Genomic DNA, 27,935 nt, shown 5'->3' with positions numbered 1-27,935 from the left:
TTGGTTAATAGAATGGGGCTTCTAGAAATGGAGTGCCTTTGGGAAACCCCACACCCCCACCTAATCCTGGATGGGGTTTGGGGTTAGATGCATCCAATGTGAACAGTAGGTTTCTACGCTACATTACAGTAGCCTACAATAAATTCCTCAGTCCATTTAGATTTAGACTGCGTCAAACTAAAAGCTCTTACACATAAACATAGGTAGTTTGGAGGGGGGGGGCTAGATCAACATTTTAGCATCCTGGACTGATTGTATTGCATTAATAAACTACATAGGTGTATATCCTATTATCCTCGATCCCTCTGGGGCCATTAAAAATACCCGGGTATCTCGATCAATGACCTATTGTCATTATCGTGGTATCCATTTAATAGCCAATTTTGTTGGCCAAAAATGGACCTTCAATCAGATAAAAACACATGGGATCAAGGATAAGTCCTGCTGGCTCCTTATCGGGGATTCCGTAGGCACGTGGAGAACAATACCAGATAACAGCTGGTATCGGGTAGAAGAGATGCCAGCATAGAGGCTAATAGGATACCTTAAGCCAGGCATGTGCAACATTGGCCCTCCAGATGTTGTGAAACTACACATCCCAGCATGCTTTGCCACAGTTTTGCTATTAGAGAATGCTAAAACTATTGCAAAGCATGCTGGGATGTGTAGTTTCACAACATCTGGAAGGCCAACGTTGGACATGCCTGCCCTAAGCGGAACCTATTAGCAGTGGCAAATCACCGCTGATCAAAGGATATCCCCCATCTCCTCATTTACTGCTCATTTGTTTCTCTGAAATCTACAATTAAAGTGGAATGACCAAACTTAATCTCAACACTGCTTAAGTTAACTTTTTGCTACTATTGGGTGCATTGAATATATGTGCGCCAATATTTCCGACTGTCAGAAGTATCGGTACATATTGAATAACCCCCTTTATGAAGCTGTACTCTTACATTCTTAACGCAGTTTCAGTGAACTGTAGAAGTATTTACTTTTACAATTAGACTTTGGTTTTTAATAGCCCTTTTCTTAGTCTGTATTGTTCCAAACAAACAACAAGACAATTTTACCTGCAATGGGGACATTGGGCCCTTTGTTCAGTCAGCCACCTCTGGGAAAAAAAAAAACACCACAACACATTTAAATTCTGCATAGATGACTTAATGCGTCTAAAACTGTTCAGTATTTAATTATTTACCAGTACACATTTTATCAAATCCTTCCAGTAAGTAAACACCCTCAAAAAAATGTATATATTTTTTTTTTAAACTACTAGATTAAAAGAAATAAAAATAATCTGAAGTATGTTTTATAGGGAAGAAATAAAAATACATAGTAAAGTAGTGGTTCAGTGTGAATAAGCTAGAATTTTTAAATCGGTGCTCGTCCTTAAAACCATTTTATGAATCACATGGTCTTCATTAGATGTAATCTGAGATCAATGATTTATTAAGTGCAAGATGCAGGTTGAATACGGGTTGCTTTTTGAACGCTGGATGGTGGCTCTGCATGCACACCCCTATTACAAGGAAGAGGGGGTGGCACAGTCGGGTGCCGGATGGGTTCCCGACAGTCGGGATCCCGACAGTCATTTACCCGACGTCGGCATCCCGACTGTCAAAATGCCGGCAGCCGGGTGACCGACGGCCACCCGCTATTTTCCCTCGTGGGGGTCCACGACCCCCATAGAGGGAGAATAGAATAGGTGACTCGCGTAGCGAGCCACCGTGACCGCAGCGTGGCGAGCGCAGCGAGCCCGCAAGGGGCTTTTTTGCACTCGCCATGCTGTCTGACTCCGGGCAGTCGGGATAATGACTGTCGGGATCCCAACTGTCGGAGTCCCATACCACACCCGGCACAGTCGCCACCCTATTAGCGCCTGCAGTTGGCTTCCAGCTTGCCATGAAAGGCACTCTGAAGTTCGTAGGTTCCTTAGGATGGACATGGCTTTCCATTTCTAGACCCTTGTGTCATGCGTGCCAGGAATGGCCCAGAGCTTTATACTGTTGTATGCCCTCATACAGTAGCACTTTATAAAGTCTTATTATTAGTTGCCAAATATCTCTCAGTGTATAGAAATGATTCCTAAAATCAGATCCTAAGGTGACTTGCATGATAAAGCCCCTAATTCAGACACTCGCCTGGCCGAGGCAATAGCCAAAACAAAAGCCGACCCTAAAGGCTCAAAGGGAGGTTTTTGCAAAAACGCCAGAACCAACGACAGATCCCATGGCGCCACCGGTTGTCGATACGGAGGTTTAATCCAGATAACTCCCTGAAGGAAGGTTTGAACCTCTGGCAACAGAGCCACTATCTTCTGAAAAAAGATAGATAAGGCAGATAGCTGCACTTTCAAAGACTCCAAACTCTATGATAGTTTGCTGCTGACACAGGTTTTCGAGCGTTGAGCATAGTTCAAATAACTCCCTCTGAAAAACCTTTATTTTTTTAATAAAGAGGTCTCAAAAGCCAGGCCGTCAAATTGAGACGAGCTAGGTCCTGGTGAAGAAACAAACCTTGTCGTAACAGGTCTGGCCAAAGAGGAAGACGCCATGGTGGCGCTATGGACAACCTCAATATGCCCAAATACCAGGACCTCCTGGCCCAATCTGGCGCTACCAGAATGATCTTTGACCCTTGCATTCTCACTCTCGAGTAACTGAGCAATCATGGGAAAAGAGGGAAGACATGAGCCAGGTCGAAAGTCCAAGGGACAGTCATGGCATCCACTGCCCACGCTGTTGGATCCCTAGTTAGTGAACAAAAAACTTAGACACCTGGTAATGGTGTCTGGATGCCATCAAATCCACCTCTGGGAGCCACCAGAGACACACTATGTCCTGAAATACCTCCAGGTTCAATGATAATTCCCCTTCCAGCAGGTCTGATCTGCTGAGGATCCCCGGAATGAATACAGCCGACAAGGCCGGAACATGAGTTTCCCCCCACTGAAAAATCCGAGACACCCTGCATTGCCAGCTTGCTGCGTGTGCCCCCTTGATGTTTAAGATATGTCACAGCCGTGGCATTGTCCGACTGTATCCTTATGGGAGACCCTATCAACAACTCCTCTGCTTGCTGAAGCGTCCTCCACACCACTCGAAGCTCCAATATATTTATCGGTAAAGAAGATTCCGTACTGGACCACAGCTCCTGCAGCCTGAGATGTATAGCCACAGCTCCCCATCCCCTGAGACTTGCATCGGTCGTGACCACCAACCAGTCCCACGTCTGAAGGGAATGATCTAATTGAAGAGTTTCCAGGTCCGTCCACCACATCAAAGACTCTCTTGTCTCCAGAGTCAGGACCAGAGTTTACTGCTTCATGGATTCCATGACTAGCTGGTGAGGATGTTCCATTGAAATAGTCTTGAATGAAACCTTGCATACTGTAGGGTCTCGAATGTGGCCACCATCTTGCCCAGTAGCTTGAAACACCTCCAAACTGAAGGGTTCAGCGATTGAAGGAGCGAAAGAACCAGCAGATGAATGTCTCTGGCTTTTGCTTCTGGAAGAAAAACCCTAAAAACGGCAGTCTGTGTTGGACTCAATTGGGACTTTTGGATATTCAAAATCCAACCATGGTCTTGCAAGAATTAAGTCACCACTATCAGGTTCTCCCGCAATTTCTCCACCTTGAATACCAGGTCTAGGTACGGAATGATTACAATTCCCTTCAACCGAAGAGCTGCTGCCATTACCACCATCACCTGGGCGCACGTCCTTTGCTAGATGGAAACTTGCCTCTACTGAGCTGACCTCTGATGGATGCTCCCCGTCAAAAGGAAGAACGAAAGGACTGATGGAATGCCTCAAACTTTGAGCTTGCTGGTTTGGCTGCTGTAGTAGGCAGGAAAGTACTCTTTCCCCCCGTGGCCTGCTTGATCAGAGACTCAAGCTCCGAACCAAATAGCAGCTCTCGTTGGAAAGACAGAGCTTCCAGTGACTTTTTGGACTCACTGTCAGCCTCCCAGGACTTAAGCCAGAGAACTCTCCTAGCCGTTTACAGGAACGGCTGACACCTCGGACGCCCTCTTTACCGGCTTTATGTACATATTCAGCTGCACACTAACTTTTTCGCAAGGTAAAAAGCCTCCGAGTCTGGTTGCAGCTGAGTACACAACGCATCAGCCCACACTATCATGGCCTTAGAGACCCAGGCCGACACAATAACCGGGCGTGGAGTAAAACCTACCACTTCAAACGTGGCCTTAAGGCAACCTTCAATCTTTTTATCCACACGGTCTTTGAAAGCCGCACCCCCTTTGACAGGTAACAACGTGGTTTTTGACAAGCTTGCCACAGTTGCATCCACCAACAGAACTTTCTCCCATAGTTTAACATGCTTCTCCAGCATGGGATACAAATTTGCAAAGCGTTTAGGCATAATCAATCTTTAATCAGGTGTTTTCGATGCCTCCACTAAAAAATCCTTCATGCCCTCATCCGAGGGAAAAGTCACCACATTTCTGCGCTGCTTCTTAAAAACACCTTCTTGCTGCACTTTATCACTTTCACCAAGATTCAAAGCTTGTTTAAACAGCCACTATCAAATCCTCAATCCCAGGGTTAGAGACTTCAAAATCATCACTCTGTCCCCAAAACATGTCGGGACATTCCTCCTCCTTCTTCCTCCTCCTCAGAGTCAAGATTAAGTGAAGGTGGGGTGGACAAGGGGTGCCTAATAGTAGAAACCTCAGGTGCCTTAAACTGCTCCATATATGCACTCATTTTGTGCACACTCTGTGCAGTGTTTTGCATAGCCTGTAGTAAAGCAGGGTCCCCTTGTGAGGGAGTGGGTAACAGAAGGTTGTGATGAAGGGAAAAGTCTTGGGGACCTACTGAGCTCGTCCCTCTGCCTATTCAGGGCCTGCACTAAGGCAGCCATAGATTTCCCCAGGGCAGCCGCCCACGCAGGTTCAGGCTGCTCAGACCTCTGGACTTGAGCCCCACTGGGAACAGAGTCGCATGCAGGGCACAAAACCCCCTGGTCCATCTGTTCAGCAGTTAATTTGGTACCGCAAAACTTGCAGTCTATTAACATTGCAGTGGCACCTTCCCCCACAACAGCAGACATACACCTTTCAGTCATATATAACACACACAGTGCAAAGATGTCAGGCGCTGCCACAGAATAATGTAACCAGAGTACATATCTGTCTGCCCTGTTGTAATAGACTCTCAGCGGTTCCCGGGAAAGTGCTGCTCAGAAGAAACAGTCACCAGAGTCTGCAGTGAAATTCTCCCTCTCAGCTCCACACAGTGTGGGGAAAAGGGCACCAGACACAGTAAAGGAAGAGACCAAGTCCCTGCTTCAGTGGGGAGGGAATTTATTATCATGACTAAGATCCCTAAAAGCATCTGATGGATCCTGGAAAAAAACGCTTTCTGCCAACTGTAAAGTTTTGTGGGCAAGGAATAATGGTCTGGTGTTGTTTTGAATTTATGATGTCTGGTGTGGAAGAACTTTACTGGCTTGCATGAGCCAAGATCTCAACCAACCAAACTCCTTTAGAATGAACTCAACACTGGAAAGAAGCAAGGACCCATCCCACAATACTGGTACCGAGCCTCACCAATGACTTTGCCCCATGTTTTAAAATCTAGTAGAAAGCCTTGCCAGTGGAGTGGAGGCTGTTGCAAAAAAGGTGAGGGGACAAAAACTACTAACTCCATATAATATATCCGATGTTATGGGTAAAATCTTCATCAAACCCTAGCCATATAATATATTCCTTATATCAGTTATTACAACTGCCCAACCCCGACAATCTTCACTCAAAAATAGGAAAGAGACCTGACTATCTCACTATCAGATAGCGAGAGGGAGTCTATATTTCTTAAAGCACATAGAATTTCCATCTGTATACAGGTAAAAGAAAAAGCAATATACATTATTGATGAGATGGTACAGATACCCCTCTCTACTGCATGCTATTTACCATCTATTTCTCCCACTTGCTGGAGAGGTCATAATGATTTAGGAACCATAATGCACATATGGCGGACCTGCCCCCTCATTAAAGCTTTTTGGCATGATGCAATATTCATCTCCACATATATTCTACATACCCCTGTCCTCTCTGACCTGGCCTTTTGGCTGTTACATAGTAACATAGTAATTAAGGCTGAAAAAAGCCGTCAGTCCATCTAACTTGTAACTACTGACTTGAATAAGTCATATCTATAGGATTCCCTAAGTGGCCAAAAATGCATCCAGTTTTGATTTAAATTCATTACTAGTAGTTGCTATAATCACCCCCACCGGCAACTCGTTCCAGAATTTTACAGCTCTAATGGTGAAGAATCCTCTTCTTAATTCAGTACGGAATTTCTTTTCCTCGAGCCTCAGTACATGCCCGCGTGTGCCAAGTATAGACCTGTTAGTGAACATATCATCTCCCAGTTCTATATGATTCCCAATCCTGTATTTGAACATACTAATCATATCACCTCTCAACCTCCATTTCTCCATATTCAGCCTGGTTAGCCTATCTTTGTATTCTAGTGATTCAAGAACTTTTACCTGTCCTGCATTTGGATTGTCTAGGATGATTAGACCTTTTTTAGACTTAAAATGTCTAGGACTGAACTGATCATCTACCAACCCTCCCACATAAAATCCAACCATCTTTCATCCTAACAGTATATTTATGCTCACCGCTAACCCTTGTGTGTCACTCCTGTCTGTCTTACCCTTCCCTAAAGAATGTAAGCTCTCACGAGCAAGGCACTCTCTCCTCTTCCTTCCTGTTCTCACAGCACTCTTCTTGCATTTCAACTACAGCTCTCTTACTCACCTACAATCTATACATGCATCTATTCTCATTCACTTCCTTATATCTCGGCTATACTAAGAATTGTGTTATGTCTAGTTCTGTGTACCCTGTACTGTTCTATATGTACGGTGCTGGCTGGTGCAATCACCATGTGGCGCTGCAGAATGGCTGCCTGAGTGCTGCACAGCTCGGTAATTATATGTTCCCCATGTCTGTGTATATGTATATATGTATGTATGTATATATATATATATATATATATATATATATATATATATATATATATATATATATATATATATATATATATATATATATATATATATATATATATATATATATATATATATATATATATATATATATATCCATCCTGTTAATGGCTACCTATCTGGCTACCTATCTGGCTGTGCAATCACCATGTGGCGCCGCTGAATGGCTTCCTGGGTACTGCACAGTAATTATATGTTCCCTATGTCCATGTCCCTTATTAGAATGAGTCTTGTGCATATCTGTACGTGTGATGTATATCTGTACTGCCATTGTTGCCTGTTCCTTGTACTGATAACCCTTTGTATTACAGTATGTGCATTGCTATTTTTAATGTATGTAAAGCACCTTGAGTCCTGTTGGAGAAAGTGCGCTATATAAATAAAACTTACTTAACTAGCTTGGTCGTCCTTCTCTGTACCTGTTCCAATTCATTTAAGCCCTTTTGAAGGTGCGGTGGTCTCACCAATGCCTTGTGAAGAGGCACTATCACATTTGCATCACTTGAATCCATACCCCTTTTAATGCATGCCATTGTCCGGTTTGCTTTTGCGGCTGCACTTGAGCAGTGTGCACTATTACCTACTGAATCATTCTTCCATGTCTATGTCCGCTTATAAGAAATCGCTATTACAACACCTTGGTAATGCCGTCCGTGCGGTGATTCCTACTTTTTGAAAATCCCATATTACCCCCACCTGACATATCTGGTTCTCTAGACTAGACTATTATATAAATATGGAAGATATGCTCGTAAGCTCCAAGGATAGAATGTCTGTGTTTACAATTGTGTGGTTACCTTGGATGGATTATAAATCGTCTAGGGCAGAGGTTTAAGGAGTTGGGAAAATCTGTTGAGTTGTCTTATGTTAAACTCCTCACATGATTTTGTGCCTCCACAATACTGCCATGTATGTGCCGTCCGCTGATTACACGTGTGATGTGATGACCTTCTGCAGTAACTTGCTGGGGTCCATGTAATTAGTTTTTTGTATGATGGGGTCCAAAGAAAAATAGTTTGAGGACCCCTGTTCTAGGGTATATAAAGATTATATCTCTTCAATTGGAAGGCTGTGACTGATGATTTGCTACTACTCCATTTATTTTATATATACTCTCGGACCCTGGATATACCAGCCCCCCCCCCCCCCCCCATTTTTTCTCTAATTTCCTTTCACTCTCTTCTTTTTCTAATCATTTATCTTATTATAGGTCGATACAGATTTAAGTGATGTTGCACTATTTGACTTGACAGCACTTGTACTGGTACATACGGTTATGTTCCGTTTCTCCTAATTTGTCTGATGATGTCCCCTTATTTGCTTTTGTTTCAATTTGTATCTATTTTCTTTCAATAAAAACAGAATTTAAAAAAATCTTCATCCAGCACATACGGGTTTACACATACTGCAAGTGTTTCATGTTTGTGAAGGTTTCAAAGCTTTGTGCAGATGATCCTCACCACAGGCAAAAAAGCATATTACTTAGGTTTATGCGCTCTAGTGTAGGACTGACTAAAAGCTGAAGACTCTGGAATGATTTGGCTAGCTTAACATACATAGGCCTTTATTCGGATCTGATCGCAGTACAAATTTGTTTGGAAAATGGGCAAAACCATGTGCACTGCAGGTGGGGCAGAGGTAACATGTGCAGAGAGTTAGATTTGTGAGAGTTATTTTGTTTCTTTGCAGGGTAAATACTGACTGCATTATTTTTACACTGCAATTTAGATTTCAGTTTCAACACACCTCCACCCAAATTTAACTCTCTCTGCACATGTTACATCTGCCCCACCTGCAATGCACATGGTTTTGCCAATTTTCCAAACAAATTTGTACTGCAATCAGATCTGAATAAGGGCCATAATGTATAAAGGATTGTTCTGAATTTATGCAAAAAATATATCATACCTTTAGTTTACCATTCACAGCTGCTTTATTATAATGCCCCTTTCAGACCGCACTTTTAAAACGGTAAATTGCCGTTTTTTTACCGTTTTAAAACGGTAATGTGTGCGGTCTGAAAGGTCCAGTCCCACTTAACCGGTTAGAAAATGCCGTTTTTTCTAACCGGTTAAAATGCAGGGTCCTACCCGTTTCTGAACCGGTATTTTAGCGCAAAAATCGGCTCAGAAACGGTATTTAGGACCCAGCCAATGAGCTGGGTCCTAAATTCAGCACAGTGAATACTTAATGAGCGCTCATTAAGTATTCACAGCACTGGAGCCCCCCCCGCGCGTGTCGACACCCCCCGCGCGTGTGTCGACGCCCCCCGCGCGTGTCGACGGCCCCCGCGTGTCGACCCCCCCCGCGCGTGTCGGCGCCCCCCCCCCCCCCCCCCGTGTCGACTTACCCCGTGCCGGTATCTCCGTTGTGGTTCCCGGCACTGCAGCTCAGTATGCTCGGAAAGCACTTATGAAAAAAGTGTCTTTCAGAAAATGGCTGCCCCCCATACGGAAGACAGTTTTTTTAAACAGGGTTTCCTATGGGGCAGCCATTTTCTGGAAGACACTTTTTTCATAAGTGCTTTCCGAGCATACTGAGCTGCAGTCCACAACGGAGGTACCGGCACGGGGTAAGTCGACACGGGGGGGGGGGGGGGCGCGCCGACACGCGGGGTGGGGTGGGGGGCGTCGACACGCGCGGGGGGCGTCGACATGCGCGGGGGGCGTCGACATGCGCGGGGGGCGTCGACATGCTCTCGGTCGACACGCGAGGGGGGGGGGAGCTGCACGGAGGGGAGGGCTGAAGGCTGCACTGGCTTTGACCCTGTATTTGGAAAGTTTCCAAAAACGGGTCTGCCAGTGTCAAAAAATCGGCACTTAAACGGTAATATACCGTTTAAGTGCTGCGGTGTGAAAGGGGTTTTATCTGGCAGACCCGTTTTTGGAAACGTTTCCAAATACAGGGTCAAAGCCAGTTATGCGGTCTGAAAGCAGCATTAGTGACCTCAAATATCCAGTACATTGTAACATATAAAACATATTAAGTGCATCAATTCCAATTGCAGGAGAAATGTAACACTTACCCGTATACAACTGAAACAGCAGAGTTTGGAGCAGTGTGGACAGAGACGAGCATCCCGCAGCTTTTCCATGCAGATGAAACATCTAAAGACTTCAGCTATACCCTAGGTACAAATTAAAAGCCAAAGAGTGGTTTGTCAGATTAACTTTGCACAAAGTGTCAAACCAAAAACACAACTTAGAAAAGGTTGTACAACTGAGGACTCTGGGGGAGTAGCATGGAGACGTGCACCAGGCAACAGCAATCACAATTAATTGTTTTTCAGATCCAGTGATTTTTTCCCCAGATAAATGGTTTCTTCAATCTATTTGACTTGCCCACACACTACAGATTTGTTTCAGTGATCGGTAGATTTTTCCAGTTAGATTGCCCACACATACATAAATGAAACTCCAATAAAACCAGATTATTAAACATGTTTAAAACTCTGATTCAGCAATCGATTGGCGATCCATATTAATTTTTGAATTGCCAAAAGGGGGAGCCCATACATTAAAGATTGTGACAATCATCTCCAGAACAGAGGATTGTCACAATTAATTGCTGATGTATGGGGCCCCATTACAGTTGAAGACATAGGGGAGGAATATATTGATCAACCCAGGCCTCCAGTTTAAAATGATGGGGAGGGATATGCAATGCATGTTTTTGTAAAGGTTGGGCTGTGAGCCGAAACGCAGGCATTGACAGTTCAATAGCTATGTAGGGCACCATCCACTGGCTGCCCACATGCTTACATTGGAATTCCTCCCATAGGGGTATATTCATTCAATTAGTGTCGAATCCATTCAGATATTCTTTTTGCACAATGGATCTGACACTACCTATTCAATGCAGCGGCCAAATCTGAATGTTGGATTTGGCCACTGATTGATGCTCACCCGGCTGGTGCCGGGACCAGGTAAGTGCGGTGGTGGTATGCGGCCGGGAGACCTGATCTCACCTAGCCCGGCGGCAGGATGGGTGGGTGATGCGGGAGGCTAGAGGATGGGAGGTCGGCGCTAGATGAGCTGCTGCTACTCACCCAGCACCATCCTCTCTGCCTCAACCCAACTTTTTTTAAAGTCGGATTGAAATGGTTGGAAACTGGGCCAAAACCTGTTGGATTTGCCCCCCATTTCTGACAAAAGCAGGTGTATTGGCAGCTATTCCACCAATCCACCTGGTTTCCGAAACAAAAGCAGATGGAATTGAATAGGTCCGAAGCCCTTCGGATCTATTCTAGTTGGATAATGCCATCTTTTGGACAAGACAGCAGCTCCTACTTTAATTGAATATACCCCATGGAGGCCACCAGCTGCTTAGGTTATGGTATGCATCATAGACTGTCTCATCATAGACAGTTATATGGTCGACATCCAATAGGTCTACATGGGCACCAAGTGTACCACTGCACTCGCCATGCTTTGGGCTCGGCGCACTATTTTATTGTCCCTCCACGCCCTAGTGAATGGTAGGGCATGAAATACCACATGTCGGCTGAAAATTTAGCAAAAAATAAATAAAAATAAGCATGTCGACCTTTAAACCCTATTGACGTATTGCGTGTTGACCTTTAAACCCTGTCGACCATTAGTGGTCGACCATATGACTTATCATGAGTCAGTCTATGATCAATCCGGATACCGCTGCTTCAGTCTACAGAAAGGTACAAAACAACTAGAGGTTGTCAGATGAAATGCACAGCTAAAAGACAAATAAGTCATCTGGACCAGGTACAAGAGGGTACATGCATAATAAAAAAAAAAAGCCAGTTTATCCCTCCATATACATTGTTTACTATAATTTCTTACACATTCTACTAGGAATTGTGGAAAAACAGTGTTCATTAAAGCACATGCACCTTTCAAAATCTGTGCAAGTCTTCTTTCATGCCTGGGTGTCACTTTCTGCTGTGGTGCTTCTAGTTTGGTCTGTAGCCCTCTGCTGAAATACAGATTAGTCTGTGCTATAAGCACCAGGGCAGAAAGTGACATCCCAGTCACGGAAGAGGAACTGCAGGGGTAGCACATTTGTGCAAGAGCTAATTCAGCTGTTGTAGAAAAAAGAACCCTTGTATACAGGAGGTGTGTATCACTCGATGAGTTTTTTTAGGTAGCATGTGTAAAGGTATTAAATATTAATAATCATTACGTGCAGTGTGTAGACAGTGATCAACTTAAATTGATAATGTTTTAACCAGTACATGTAACCACTTGCCTGGCATGGTCACATCAGATGCAGGCACACCAAGCTGGGCATTCCTGGATATACAGTAGTTGCGGTCTGAAGTGACCGGTCAGAAATGCCAACAAGAGGCAGATACAGGCTCAGGAGACCATGCCAGCCACTCTGCTTCCTTCCATATTCCTCCTCCCTCCCCAGCCCAGTGAATGGATAATCTTCCTGCAGCCCAACCTAGATCTACAGTTTTAATAGCAGCTATAGGTAGTTCGCACAGTTTCAGACTGTGAAAAGAACAGGATTGCTCAGTTTGAGGCTTGTCCCAGGCAGCTGCAGCAGTGATGCTCATGAACTCCCACCCCCTGCTACTGACTAGTGGGACTTATTGCAATGTGTGCATATATAAATAAACATTTTTTTTTTTTTTTATAAAATACATTTATACATTATATGTATAAAACAGTTGCCAAAATAGGTCTTCAAAGTTGTATATTATTTTTTCACTATACAATTATCCCTTGGGCCCACTTGAAGTCAGTCAATGAATGATTACTCTCCTTAGATGGAATAGAGAACTATAACCATTATGTCCCAGGTACCTGTTCTCTTCCCACTGTCTTGTGGTCCCACCTGTGGCACCATAAAAATAAACAATAATATTTACTAAAGTGCAGGCTTTCAAATGTGCAGATGTTGCCCAAAGCAACCAATCTGAGTCTGCTTATATATCTAGCACCTTTTAGTAGATAATAGCCAGGCATCTCATTGCACAGTACAAAAAGTATGTGCTGCACATACTTTTTGTAAATCTCATGCATTGCTATGCGATCCAGCCCATAATGGGTGCGATCATCGAACCATGTATGGGCACCTTAAACCTCACTTATCTCTCTCTGCTCCTAGTCTCTTTTTCCTTACCATCTTCTCTCCAACTCTTTCCCCACACATTCCTCCTCTTTTGATAGTGTCACCCTTTCTCTTTCCCATCTCTCGATCTACCTGGTACTGTGCCTCTCTCTCTCTGACACACACTTTTGTTCTCTTTGCCTGACATCCCTCTCTCCACCCCCCTTGCTCTACCTGACACTCAACTGCTTGCTCCTGTCTCCCCCTAGCGAGGCCTACACACATGGCAATTTAGTGTCATTTTCTAAGCGATCTGACTTCCTTTGACTAGATTAGAAAACGCTTACAAAATGACATTGCTCTGTGTGCTATAGTGATAGCAATGCATGGCAACGTGTGTCGCTATTGCAGAGCGATGTAGATCATGCATGCATGATAAATCTAGTTGGATTGCCAGTGTTCTCACCGGAGAACACTGGCCCTGACAGATCGGTCAGCACACAGCACTGTGTGCTGAGCAATCTACAGTGCCAATCTACAGTGCCTCCTCCCCACCTACTTCCCGCCCGCTTCACACACCAGAAAATGCCGGGAATGGCCCGGCTTGATTCCTGGGCCATATTCCTGGGTGGGTCCCAGCATTTTCTGGTGTGAAAGGGCTATAAGTGTCATATGATCTATCAGTATAAACACACTTTTACTGAAAGTCCACAGAGGCTGCAACCACTAAACAAGAGGCACAACACCATAAAGACCAAGGAGCTCTCCAAACAAGTCAGGGTCATCTTTTGATGATCCCCCGGAGAACATGGTACCACAACAAATCTGCCAAGAAAGCCACCCACCCTAACTTACAGATCATGCAAGGAGGGCATTAATCAGTGAGGCAGCACAGAGACCAAAGGTAACCCTGAAGGAGCTGCAGAGTTCCACAGCAGATACTGATCTGCGAATGAGACCATAATAAGCCATATACTCCATAGAGCTGGGCTTTATAGAAGAGTGGCCAAAACAAAGCCATTACTTAGTGTTAAAAATAAAAAGGCACATTTTTAGTTTGCCAAAAGGCATGTGGGTGACTGTCCATATGTATGGAGGAAGGTGCTCTGGTCAGGTAAGACTAAAATTTTACTTTTCGGCCACCAAGGAAAATGCTATGTCCAACACATCCCATCACCCCAAGAACACCATCCCCACAGTGAAACAGTGGTGGCAGCATCATGTTGTGGGGATGCTTTTCAGCATCAGGGACTGGGAAACCTGAATTGAGTCAAGGGAAAGATGGATGGTGGTAAATGCATATTCTTGAGGAAAACCTGTTTCAGTAAACAGTACCTGTGATTTGAGACTGGGGGGGGAAGGTCACCTTCCTGCAGGACAATGACCCAAAGCATACTGCTAAAGCAATACTCGACTGGTTTAAGGGGAAACATTTAAATGTGTTGGAATGGCCTAGTCAAAGCCCAGATCTCAATCCAATTGAGAATCTGTATTGAGACTTGCAGATTACTGTTCACAAGAGGAAACCATCCAACATGAAGTAGCTGGAGCAGTTTTGCTTTAAGGAACGGGCAAAATATCCCAGTGGCAATCTCATAGAGACTTACCCAAAACGATTTGTGGCTGTAATTGCTGCAAAAGGTGGCTCTATAAAAGTACTGACTTTAGATGGGTGAATAGTTATGCACGCTGAACTTTCTGATAGGTTGTCCCTATTTGTTGTTTGCTTCACAATGACCCTGCAAGTTACATCTTTATCTGCCATCATCAGAGCCTTTTAATAAAATTTCCCAATTGGATCACTGAACCAGGACTTTCTTGAAGCACTCATATTTAACTGGAGCAACATCAAAGTTTATGTACCAGAAGACAACCATCAGCTGCCAATATTCCAGCAAAGTGATGCAGGACTCCCGTCAATCCTGAGTGGTATAATAGACTGTGCTTCTGCATACTTACCTCCACCATTAAAAGTGTCAATTTTTAAGTCTGCTATAGGACCAGAATCCTATTTGGAAGAGAAAGAAGGGGTGACCATTTCCTATACCCATAATCAAGCTCTCAGTAGTTCCAGGTCATCACTTTTTCTTTATTTTATATGGTTATATTAATAAATGTGTATGAATTTTAATGGCCACTCTGTGTGATCAGGTTTATTTTTCCTCACGCGCAGTTTCTTATTGCTTTTTTTTTCTGTTTTGTGTATAAGGGACTGACTATCCCTTCATTTACACTGCGGATGATTAAGAAGGATACCTGTTCTAGCGCCAGAGATTATCCGGCTGGGTAATTACCTCTTTCTTGCCATAAGTGTATGCCTGCAACGATTTATTAATTTGTTAAATAACCCAGCATTGCAATGGCGGCGGTGCGCGTCCTCCGACCTTTTCATTCCCCTACTATCCACATCGGCGTGGAGTTGAGAATATATAGTGTGGCGAGCGCAGCGAGCCCCGCGATGGGACGCGTATAACTTCACAGGTATACGCGTCCGCTCGCCACGCTTCGGGCTCGGTGGCTCGCTGCGCTCGCCACACTATATATTCTCAACTCCACGCCGACGTGGATAGTAGGGGAATGAAAAGGTCGGAGGACGCGTACCGCCGCCCCTCGCGGGCTCGCTGCGCTCGCCACGCTTCGGGTTGACGTCTATCGTGGGGTCATGGCGGGCACATAAAAAATGTGAAATGGGTCATATTGGCCCATTTCACCTTTTTTATCATTTTTCCCTATGTGAGATGGACTTAATCAAGTCCATCTAATCTTGTGCCATTATAATGGCACAAGACCAACGCGATCCTCCCGATTTCAATGTTAAAAGATTTTTTAACATTGAAGTCTATGGAAAAATCGGGTGAATCGGTCGGTCGCATCGCGGCCGATTTTAATTGGTCGCGACCGACCGATTGACCCGATTTCTGTCATTCAAAGGGAAAAAATTGTAAAAAATCGGCCACATCGTGAGGATCGTGTCCCTTAATTAAGAGCCACGATCACTCACGATTGTGGCCGTTCTAGGAAACAAGTACCCATTTTTCATTCAAATTGAATAAACCTGAGTCAGTCTAGAAATTGTTCATTAAAAACCAAAGATTCAATTTGATGGTAAACGTTGTGCAAGGTTTTCGTGCATTGAACATGGTGTAGAAATGTGCAGAACCACCTCAAACATGATAGGACAAATTCAATTAGCGACAATGCCCACAAACCCTTAGGAACCATCAGAATACTGGCACTTCACATCCACTAGCATCGTAGTAGCGCACAGTAAAATGTGCATTGATGGGAGTACCATATTTCTTAGTAATATGTGTGCAGCTGCACATCACAGAAAAATAAATGTCCTTTGTGTTTTCCATAAGCTTGAATGCTACCAAGGGACATTGTCACACACTGGCCACTCCTCCGATGCTTTGCTGGCCCTGGTAACTAAGTGCAGACAGTGAGCAGTACACATTATACAATCAGCCTTTAGGCAAACCTAAACAGAACATAATTGAGGGGTGCATACAGATGTATCTTTTATAAGAAATATCCAGTAGGTGAAGGAAGCCGCTAGGTCAATAAATATCATGTACAGCGCTATTTAAACTGTTGAAAATATACCCTAAAACTGCTCTCAAGACCGAAGACAGCTCAGTACATATTATGATCATACACTGCAATCTCCTTTAAGTGTCTACAAACAAAGGGATCAATTGAACTTTATACAGTGGGTGTCAGTTGCCATTGTAACATCGCCTCAACTAGCCCTGTCACACGGCCCACTCTGACATAGGACCTGTACAGTTTTGTGCACAGTCCTATAGGACTGCAAACAACAACTAATGAGCCCATAGCTACAGTAGAGCAGCATATAGGATGAAACTAATTGCAACACGTTTGTAGCACCCCAGTAAATGCAAATGATTCCATATTTTGGCAAATATCACTGCGTATCTGAACCAAGTTCTTCTGTGGTTTTGTAATACTTATGAATAGAGGAAATGTCAGCATCCTAACTAGGGCATAGAGGGCATAACATTAATACCTGCTGTAACACTAAAGTCATGCTACATGTATGTCCCCAAGACAACTGTCAAAGCCCCTGCTCCTCCCCCATCACCTCCACGCTCTGCTCGTCCATCTCCTCCAGTTTGGGGTCTTTAATCTTGCAGTATTGAAGAGATTTCTTCCTGGACCTGAAGTAGGTCAAGTACTTGATGGTGCTACAGAGACAGGTGAGGAAATTATCAGTAAAACGCCCCCTTTCAGCTGCAGACATGCAGCAGCCGGTGGAGGGGTGGAGAGGCACGGGGATAAGAGAAGGCGGCCAGGGGAGGCGGATGACGGGGACGCGGCCTGCTCACTCTTGTGGTAACAGGGTACGGGGGAAAGGAATTAGAACACATAAGACCGCGGTCGTTTACAGCATCCAACCCTCATCCGCCATATTGAACCGCGGCTTGTTACTGAGAGACGAGCGACGCCAGCGAGAAGCGACCAATGGGGTGGGTGATGCATGTGTGACGTCATGGCGTAAGAGAGCGTCACAGATTTACAAGTCAGGTAGCAGCTAGTTCCCCTTCGCCGTAAGGACCTGGGGAGGAGAGGGGGCGGGAGAGGGGGCGGGAGAGGAGGAGCAAGGTCAGAACAAGACAACTTTTTTTTGAGCCGACATGTGCCGACAGGCGGTATTTCATGCCCTACCATCCACTAGGGCGTGGAGGAGGTTATTAAAGCTGTGGCGAGCGAAGCGAGCCACCGTGCCCGAAGCATTGCGAGCGAAGCGAGCTATGCGAGGGTCCATTTGGGTCCCTTCTTCTGAACTTGCTCCTCCTCTCCCTGCCCCATCTCCTCCCCAGGTCCTTACGGTGAAGGGGAACTAGTCTCAACCTTTACAGTCAGTCACTCACTCAGACAGTCTCTCTCATGTGTAGTGTGTACAGTAGCAGCCAACAAAGTAGCTTCTGCAGCTGCAGTACTATTTGTAGTAGTAGTAGTAGTAGCACCAACTTGGTGGGGGCCAGACTAGCTGCTGCGCGGCGCGCCACTCTAGGGGTCTGTTAGGGGACTCTAGCCGCTAAATGTTGCTTCATATATAAGGTGCCTGGGTAGATTTCGGGTCTCGGAATGTGAACATCCCGCTTGTATCAGTGGGCGCTTTACTACCTCTCACAGATACATCTGTTACCCTCATTTAATGTATACATTCGTTCTTGGTGTCTGGAAGGCTGACAAACAATGTATACGTTGACAGTCAATAGGTAAACATGGCAATAGGCAATACAAGCAAAAGGACAACATGAGTTTTTCACAGTTTGTTTAAAAAAAAAAAAAGTGGACTTTTTCATACTTACATACCATCCACACGACACACCGCTTGGGTATGGTAACAGCAGGGCACTTGGCCCAAGCATGGTGAGTGAAGTGGTACACTAATTAGGGGTCCACTGCTTAGGTGTCAACATTGACCACAAAAAAAAAACAAGAAAAACTCATGTTGAAATTTTCGTGTGTCCTTCTTTTCATTGTCAACATTTTCCCTGTGTTGCCTTTTGCATGTCGACCTTTTGGAGTCCGCCTGCTATTCCACATCTGGGCCAGAATGTGAAAACAAATCCAACTAACAGTTCATGTAGATAGTGGGCTAAGTGGCTGCAAATGGATGGCATGCTGAGGTCCCTCTTAGTTACATTCTTTCTGGGTATACTTAGTTACACAGTTATTTTATGTGAAATCCCTCTAACATATTTTGAAAGCAGGTACTTATGTATTATCTGGGCTCCCATGTTAAATGCACCCCATTTTTTCATACCCCTACTATCCAACTACGCATGGAGTTGATTTTATATAGTGTGGCGAGCGCAGCGAGCCACCGTGCCCAAAGCGTGGGCGTCTCATGAGAAAAACGGGAGCCCAGATATTACATAAGTACCTGAAAGCAATCCGACACCGTTCACGAGTGTATCAAATTGTTCATCGCGTGTACACATGGAACAATTTGATACACTTCACAAAAGATTGGTCTATGATCTTCCTGCATGTATGGAAGATAATAGACCAACGTTAATGATTGGCAGGTACGCGCATCGTTAACGATGCACGGAACAATTTGAAGATTGGTCGTTTAAATCGATTGGGAATGCCCATATTCTTCAAATTGTTCTGTATGTAGGCACCTTAAGTGCATATATAATATGTACATGATCTCAGCAGCAGAAAAGTCCTTTGGGGTTTGTTTACAATATTAAGAAGACCCTGAATCCAATAGCACCCCCAAGTGCACTGTCTTGGAGTAATCCTTGACTATTTCCTCTCTTTTCGTATCATTCCGCACATCTCACAAACCTGCTGTTTTCAGTTAAAAAATATTTCCAGGCCCTTTCACACCCAGGATGCTACCAAGACCCTTATCCACTCTCTAGACATCTCCTGGACTACTGCAATTTCCTCCTATTCAGCTTCCTCACCCAATGCACTACATCCACCGCCTGTCTCTTACAAGCCCTTTACTGACTCCCCTTTATTTTTAGAATCCAGTTTTTCAAAGCCCTCACCCACTCCACTCCCATATACATACAGTATCTGCCCATGGCTAATGCACAGCTCCTCTCCTGCCTACTGATTACTTCCTCCCACTCCTACTTTCAAGATTTTTCAAATGCTGCATCATATCTCTGAAATTCTCTACCGCTTCCCATCACCTCTCTACAAAACTTTAAGACCCACTTCTTCACCAATCTTAGCCAACTCTTATCATAACCATCTGTTCTACTCTCACTGTTTACCCTGTTGCCTCACCCTGTTTGTCTGCCCTTACCTTTAGAATGTTAGCTATCACTAGCATAGCCCTCTGCTCTCGTGTGCCCTTCTTTCTCTACCTTCAACAATTTTCTACTTCATACTCCCTTTGACTGCACCAAATCCCTTGTCTTCTGCCACACTAATACATATTTAAATATCATATGTGTCACTGTTTTCTTGTTTTGTTTATTTGTTCATGTACTCTGTAACTGGGTTCACGCGGATCCCTTGTGGCACTGTATAAAGTATAATAAAAAAGAGTGTACAGCTAAGGGATTTCCAAAAGTGGGGCGGAACTGCTATCCATCAGTTCTATTTGGAAGAGGAATGGTTCTGCCTCTGCCAGCCCACCTTGCCGGCTGTGCCTGTGCCTCATCCGCACCACCTCCAACACCAGCAGGGGAGGTGGTTAGTGTTACACAGCCTCTGCCGTAGCTCACAGTGCCTCCCCCAGGCTATCCTAGTGGTAGGAATGAGAAAGCACACAAAGTGCACTCATCATGCTCCTGTCCCTCCTGCCCTGCAAATAAGAATGCCAGCCTGAGGAGACCCCGCATGGAGGCTTGGTTGTGCTGCCCCAGGTAAGGTATGAAATGATAAGTATACAAGAGCTGAACATTTGAGTGGGAAAGGTGGAGGGAGAAGTGTAGTGTGAAGCCACACCCCCATGGTATTTCACTGCCCTCAGGAGTGCTGCTAACACATAATGCCACCAGTAGTGCCATTTACCCATATAATGCCCCCAGGAATGCTGCTTACACTCATAATGCCCCCCCCCCCCCCCCCCCCCCGTTGTGCTGCTTACACACATAGGACCTTATTATGGTCCACACACAACACTCCAAATTTCTTGGGGCCATATAATGCCCCCAGGAATGCCGATTACTCAAATAATGCCCCCCAGTTGTGCTGCTTACACGCATTGCCGCCTACCCCCCCCCCCCCTGCTTGCCGAGTTCCCCGCACAGCATTCACAGCCTTGGGTGCAGGGGTGAAATCATTCAATGGACGGCGACCATCGAATGATTTCTCTAGCGCTCTCAGATGTAAGACACCTCTCTGGTGTCTGGGGCACTTAAACTAAAGGCTTCGGCTGCTGCTCTGCCTTGCCGGGGGAGAGCATTGCGGCTACTCCGGCTGAGCGGCTGGGGGAGAGCAGAGGCTTTGCGAGCCAACCGTATGACGCTTGCACGAACGTTCGCCCCCCTTCACATGGCAAATGTCCCCGCACAGATGCAAATGGATGTTTTGCATTAACATCCATTCACAGCCTTGCATGCGGAGCAGAAATCATTCGATGGCAAATTTGCTGGCAAATTTAAGTCTCTCTAGTGACTTAGGTTTGCGACGCCCTGCTACGTGAACAGGGTGGGCAGCTGGCATCCAGTGCTAACAGCTTCCTGCCCTCAGCACCCGCATCACGGGCGAGTTACCATGAGAACGCCCATGAAATGCTGGGCATTCCCATGGGTGCTACCCGTCCCTGCCACCCCGCCCATTCTGAACTGGCTGGTGAATAATCAATTTGCCATGCCTGTTCATACAGAGTCTGCACATGTGCATAAATGTTCATGCGCATGTGCACATACCAAACATCTTTCCCCTATGCGAACCAACTGAAATGAGGGCCAATGTGTATAAGCGGCACTTCTACAATGGGCATTATTTCAGCTCCATTCACAGCCATGCGGGATACGTGGCGAGCAAGGGGGGGGGGTGGCGGGCAGCAGTACAAGTGGCAGGCGGCATTTATACCACACGCAGCGCTGCTTGTGGACTAGAAAAACCCCTATGTGTATAAGCAGCACTGCTACTACGGGCATTATTTGTATGAGCGGCACTGCTACTGTGGGTACTATTTGTAAAGAGCACTACTGTATGATGTAATATGGGTCACTACTATGTGGTGTAATATGAATTAGGGACACTACATGCTGTATAATGAGAATACGATTGTGCTACTGTTTGTCGGATTTGGAATTTGGGGTACTGTTGTGTGACCATTCCCCTTAATTGTGAGACCACAACCCTTTTTTTGCGCTGTGTGCCTTTGATGCATATTGTTCCCTTAGAGCAGGGGTGGGGAACCTTTTTTGTATCAAGTGCCGTTTTTATGGGGAAAAAATCCTTCGGGCACCATATGTAAAAATTTCTAATACAAATTGTCCAGCTGCAGCCGTCCCACCCTCCGGCGGCTGCCACTGAATAGGACTGACAGTCTATGGCTGCTGTTGATTAAGAGGAATCTCATGAGAACTACCAACCTTTCACGAGAATTCCCCTATACTTGACTCCCGGCAAAGCCACTGACGGGTGGGCGGGCCACTCAGACCGGCTATGGGGTCCACATACGGCCCCCGGGCCTGAGGTTCACCTCCCCTGCCTTAGAGAATAGGGCAGGTAGGGCACACATTTACAGTAATGAAAAAAGATGATTGTGGACAATTCTCGGTTTCACACTTTGTGAAAAAATATGTGGTATTTTTAATCTAAAGGACAATATTACCAATATTTAAAAAAAATCATAAAATATATTCAACATACAATTAAAAGCAATATTGTTTTGCTAGGGCTTGGCGCAGCCTATCTATTGTGATACCTGTGTTGATTGTTTCTGTGCAAGTGTAGGAATAAGAAGAAGGAGATTTTGTTTGTGTAGAAAAATGTAGATTTTTATTGATTAAGGAAAATTGTGCTGGAGGTGATAGATTACCATATATACTCGAGTATAAGCCTACTTTTTCAGAACTTTTTTATGCTGAAAAAGCCCCACTCGGCTTATACTCGAGTGAGTGTCCCACTTGAGTCAATAAGTTTTCCCAGTTTTTTGTTGTGAAATTAGGTGCCTCGGCTTATATTCGGGTCAACTTATACTCGAGTATATACGGTAAGTTATATATTTTACTTGGTGCTTTGGTGGAGAATTGCACCTATATGGGGTCCCCTGACCGGGGAAATTCCACTGCAGTGTCACAATTTGACACAAATTGTGACACTGCAGTGGAATTTCCCCGGTCAGGGGACCCCATATAGGTGCAATTCTCCGCCAAAGCACCAAGTAAAATATATAACTTAATCTATCACCTCCAGCACAATTTTCCTTAATCAATAAAAATCTACATTTTTCTACACAAACAAAATCTCCTTCTTCTTATTCCTACACTTGCACAGAAATAATCAACACAGGTATCACAATAGATAGGCTGCGCCAAAGCCCTAGCAAAACAATACTTCCAGAAACAAGGTACTGGGAAAGCCTTGAGAGCCTGGCAGCGCCTGAAAAAGAACACTAGCATAAGAGTGAGCGCAGTGTATCAACCCCAATTCTTTCTACTTAATTAAAAGCAATAGTATATGTGCACCAGCGAGTGACTTAGATTAGCGAACGCTTCTGAAATCATTCGATGGTCGGCGACCATTGAATGATTTCAGGCTCTTAAGTTCCAAAGAAAACAGTTGGAACGCAAAGTATTCAGAGCGTACTTCCTGAAGCGCTCTCCCGCTGGGTTATAATACAACTTGGAACGCATCTTTGACCGCATATCCAGGAAGTGGGCATTAGAATGTCCGTGGCACTTTCATTATCCAGTTTACATGTGAAAAGACAATTTATATTAGAGATATAAAGTAAACTCACAGCATAATTATAGCTTTCAAAACATTTAATATCAATAAAGATCTAAAAAACTCTAATATTTATCGGACTTTGTTAAGGACTGATTTCATAAGAAACACTTAAGCTCGAAGTCCATATTAAGACCTAGAGGTGACTATGTTTTCAAAGTGTAAATAGTTTGCATTTATGTCCTGGCCAGTCTCTGTTCACAGTCATTAACTCGCCAGTGTGGTTTTACCACTTTGGTCCCACAAAAAGAGGTCAAATGTTTTATGTCACATTAGTGACTTTTTTTTTTTTTTTTTTCCATCAATAAATTTTTATTGGTACAGAAAGTTTATATGGGGTACAAAAAGAAAGAGGGGACATTTCAGGGGGGGGGGAGGGGGGGGACATGGACTTCAATCGTAACACATTACAATTCGGCAAACAACACAAAACATAACATGTCGCTGCAGAGCGACCGGTACCGAAACCATGTCAATGAACAAAACATAGCATGACGACCATGATAGTTTTGAGAGCTATAGGTAGGTCATTCAGTAGAAGGAACAGGCCTGAAGCTTTGGACCTGGGAAGGGGAGGCCTCTGGGGATTCTATCAAGCTGAATTGTGTGGGGGGTAGGGGGGTTGTGGAAGGTAAAAATCTGGCACCTTCGCCTTCTGTGGTATAAATGTACCATGGTAGCCAACGGGGATGGGAGTGGGGGGGTCCCGGAGGCGAGGATAGTGAGCAGGTCTCCATAAGGAAATGGTGATTTGTTTTCAAGATGACCTGGGGGAGGGATGGGGGGGTGGGTTGTTTCCATTGTTGGGCTAAGTTTGTCCGTGCCGCAATAAGTATATGTCCAAGGACGTATGCTTTTTCTGTCGGGACCTCGGAGGGAAACAGGTGAAATAGAGCAATACTAGGTGCTGGGGTCAGTTTCAGCTGGAGGACCTTTTCGATTAACTTGAATACTTCGTCCCAGTACGGCCGAAGCTTGAGACAAGACCAGAAGATATGATGTATATTGCCCACACAGCCACACTGTCTCCAACACTGGTTGGAGCAGGATGGCCAGAAGGTGTGGAGGCGGTCGGGGGTCAGGTATAGTCGGTTGATGAGCTTAATATGCATCTCTGTATGATTGAGGCAGCGGGACATTGAGTAGGAGGATAAAAAGATCCGGCGCCACTGGGAAGGCGAGAATGTCTCGCCTAGGTCCGCCTCCCACTTCCTATGGGCAGAGGTCTTAGAAAACGCAGGGGGGGTTACCAATACTTTATACCAAAAGGAAATATCTCCTGTGGAGTGTAATAGGGCCGGTCTGGAGAGAGCTACCTGTGAGAGTGCGTCCGGTGTAGAGTAACTGTGGAAGTTGGTTTTCCACCAGTGTGCTAGCTGTAAATAGTGGTACTGTTCTGTATTGGGGAGTGAGAAGCGATGTTGGAGGGTAGTGAAGGGAATCATAGTACGGGCCTCCAAGACGTCCCCCATTGAGCCAATTCCGCAGGACTTCCACACAGTCAGACGGAGGTTGGGGATCAGCTTTGCCACTGTGGTGATGGGAAGGGTAGTAATAAGAAAAGTCGGGTCGGGGAGGGTAGCAGACAGTTGGTCCCACACGTGCAGAGTGGCTTTAGTAGAGGGGAGTAGATTTGGAAGGGTAGTTCTAACATGTTTTGGGATCTTAAACAGTTCTGATAGCGGTATGTGGGGGGATCGGGATTGTTCGATGTTTACCCAAGCCCTCGGGGAGGAGAGGTCAGTGTAGTATTTAATTGGGGCCAGTAGGCAGGCTGATTGATAGTGGGCTAGGTCGGGGAGGTCTAGTCCTCCAAAGGCTCTAGGGATCGACATCTTGGAGCGAGCCATTGCTGGGGGCTTGGCTGACCAGACATACTTTGTCAAGATGGAAGAAGCAAGTTGCAGATATTTCTTGGGGAAAGTGTAAGGGATAGTGCGGAATAGATACATTAGTTTGGGTAGAAGGGACATCTTAAACGCCGCCATGCGTCCCAGCCAGGAAATTTCAAACGATAGCCAGGATTTAGAAATAGCGGCCAGGGATGTGAGAAGTGGGGTTCAGTTAGCTTCGAAGACATCGGCCAAGAGGGGTGTGATATGTATGCCTAGGTATTTTATCGACTTTTCCTGCCAGTTGTAATTGTAGGTGGCTTTGAGGTGGGGTAAAGAGCTGGTGAGGTTTATTGGGAGGGCGTCAGTTTTCGTTGTATTAAGCTTGTAATAGGAAGCCGCACTGTATGAAGTTAGTGCTGTATGGAGGGCTGGGAGGGAGGTGATAGGGTTGGTCACAAAAAGCAGTACATCATCTGCAAAGAGGCTAAGCTTGTGGCTAGTAGGGCCTACGTGTAGACCCGGCAGGTTGGGGTTGTTGCGGATGGAAATGGCCAGGGGCTCTATAGAAAGAACGAAGATCAATGGGGAGAGAGGGCATCCCTGTCTGGTGCCGTTGGAAATCTTAAAAGGGTTTGACAGGAAGCCGTTGCTGAACACCCGGGCCGACGGGGAGCTATATAGTGATAGAATTGACGTGAGAATTCGATCTTTGAAGCCAAAGCGTGTCAACACCTCCTGCATATACTTCCAGTTTAATCTATCAAACGCTTTTTCAGCGTCTAGGGACAGGAGGATGAGATCTTGCTCGGCAGAGAGGGAGTCAATCAGGTTGAACACTCTCCTGGTGTTGTCCGAAGCCTGACGGCCTGGGACAAATCCCGTTTGGTCCGGGTGTACCAGCAAGGGCAAAAAGTTATTGATACGGAGAGCCATTAATTTGGCAAATAATTTGATGTCATTATTCAATAAAGCAATAGGGCGGTAGTTTTGGCATAGGGCCGAATTTTTGCCTGGCTTTGGGATGGTTACTATGCGGGCTTCTAATAATTCAGGGGGGGCATAGCCAGTTGAGGATAGTTCATTAAAAAGATTAGTAAGATATGGGGATAGGAGGTCGCTGAAAGAGATGTAGAAATCTGTTATGAACCCATCGGGTCCGGGGGCCTTGTTGTGGGGGAGCGATTTGATCGCTGATTGGACCTCTGCTTGTGTCCAGGGGGCGTTGAGGGATTCTAGTTGGTCAGGGGTGAGGGAAGGGAACTGTAGGTCATCTAGGAAGCTGGAGATAGAGTTAGTAGTGGGCTGTGGTGTGGAGGGGTCTGTAGCTAGATTGTATAATTTGGAGTAGTACTCTGCGAATTGGTTGGCGATATCTTTAGGATTGCAAAGTTTCTCATTAGTGGGGGAGATGATACATTTGATTCTGTTCCTGGCTTGTTGGGCGCAAAGTTTACGGGCAAGCATTCTGCCTGACCTGTTGCTCGAGAGGTAGAATTTGTGTCGTAGCCTATTCAGGGCAGTCTGGGTGCTTATGTGGAGGAGTTTTTGGAGTTGGCTACGTACAGCTGCTAATTCCTTCTTTAACAAACCAGAGGGAGAGGTTTTGTTTTGGGCCTCAAGGGCGATCAGTTTAGCCTCTAGGGCCTTTTGAGTCATTGTGGTTCTGCGCTTTAAGTTGGCCCCTGCTTGTATAGCTGCGCCTCTGGTGACCGCTTTAAAGGCGCACCAGTGGTTGGTTATGGAAGTGTCATTCGGCGAGTTGTTAGCCATATAGGAATTGATTGCCGTTAAGATGGTGTTTTTTGCTGTGGGGTCTGTTAATAGATGTGGGAATAACCGCCACGGCCTGGGGGGGAATTTGGACGGGTGAAAGTCCCAATGCCAGACAACAGGGGCATGGTCGGACCATGTGATTGGGAGGATGTCGACTCCTACAGTGTGTTGCAGGGACCATTTGTCACAGAGGACAAAGTCGATTCTAGAATATGTGTTGTGTACCGGGGAGTAAAAAGTATACTCCCGTCCGGTTGGGTAGGTCGTTCTCCAGGTGTCATAGAGGTCAAATTCTACTAGAAGGTTGCGAAGTGCTAGGGATGCGTTGGTGGGCGAGGGTTGGCGGGAAGTGGGTTGTCGGGATCTGTCTAGTGTAGGGTCTAGGGTCAAGTTGAAGTCGCCCAGTAGTATCAGGGAGCCCTTGGCTTCTCTTCTAACTAGGGAGAATAGTTTACGTAGGAAGGGGATCTGGTTTGAGTTGGGAGCATAGATGCAAACGATGGTGGAGAGTCTGTCTTCAAGAAGGCCCGTCAGGAGTAAGTATCTGCCATTCTTATCGATTATCTGGGAGTGGAGGACGAAGGGGGTATGTTTATTGAAAAGGAGCGCCACCCCATTCCGTTTAGCGGGACCATTGGCAAAATAGGTCACTGGGTAGTTTGAGTCTTTAAAGGTAGGGGGTCTAGGGGAGGCAAAATGCGTCTCCTGCAGGGCAACAATGTCTGCTTTTTGCTTATGAAAATAAGACAGGGCTAATCTACGCTTGTTGGGAGAATTCAGTCCTTTGACATTTAATGAAAGGAATTTCGGCATTACACAGGTTCAAAAGG

The 27,935-nt window shown here is 45.3% G+C and overlaps 1 protein-coding gene across 3 annotated transcripts in view; it reads right to left on the bottom strand.

The window, feature by feature from the left end:
- Positions 1–17,573, bottom strand: part of TRIM37 (tripartite motif containing 37) — a 147,689-nt gene extending 130,116 nt beyond the window's left edge. For all 3 annotated transcript variants that reach the window (XM_083173962.1, XM_083173963.1, XM_083173964.1), the window contains exons 1-3: positions 17,193–17,573; positions 10,080–10,181; positions 1,074–1,114 (exon numbers count right to left, since the gene is read on the bottom strand). In XM_083173962.1, the coding sequence (XP_083030088.1) occupies positions 1,074–1,114; positions 10,080–10,181; positions 17,193–17,351 (302 nt within the window). In that variant the 5' untranslated portion in view covers positions 17,352–17,573. The remainder of the gene's footprint in view (positions 1–1,073; positions 1,115–10,079; positions 10,182–17,192) is intronic.
- Between the last annotated feature and the right edge of the window lie 10,362 nt (positions 17,574–27,935).

This window comes from Crinia signifera, chromosome 2 (genome assembly GCF_055691185.1).
Source record: "Crinia signifera chromosome 2, ASM5569118v1, whole genome shotgun sequence".
Taxonomy (NCBI): domain Eukaryota; kingdom Metazoa; phylum Chordata; class Amphibia; order Anura; family Myobatrachidae; genus Crinia; species Crinia signifera.
The sequence above is the reverse complement of the archived record's forward strand: the minus strand, read 5'-3'. Positions and strand labels throughout refer to the sequence as shown.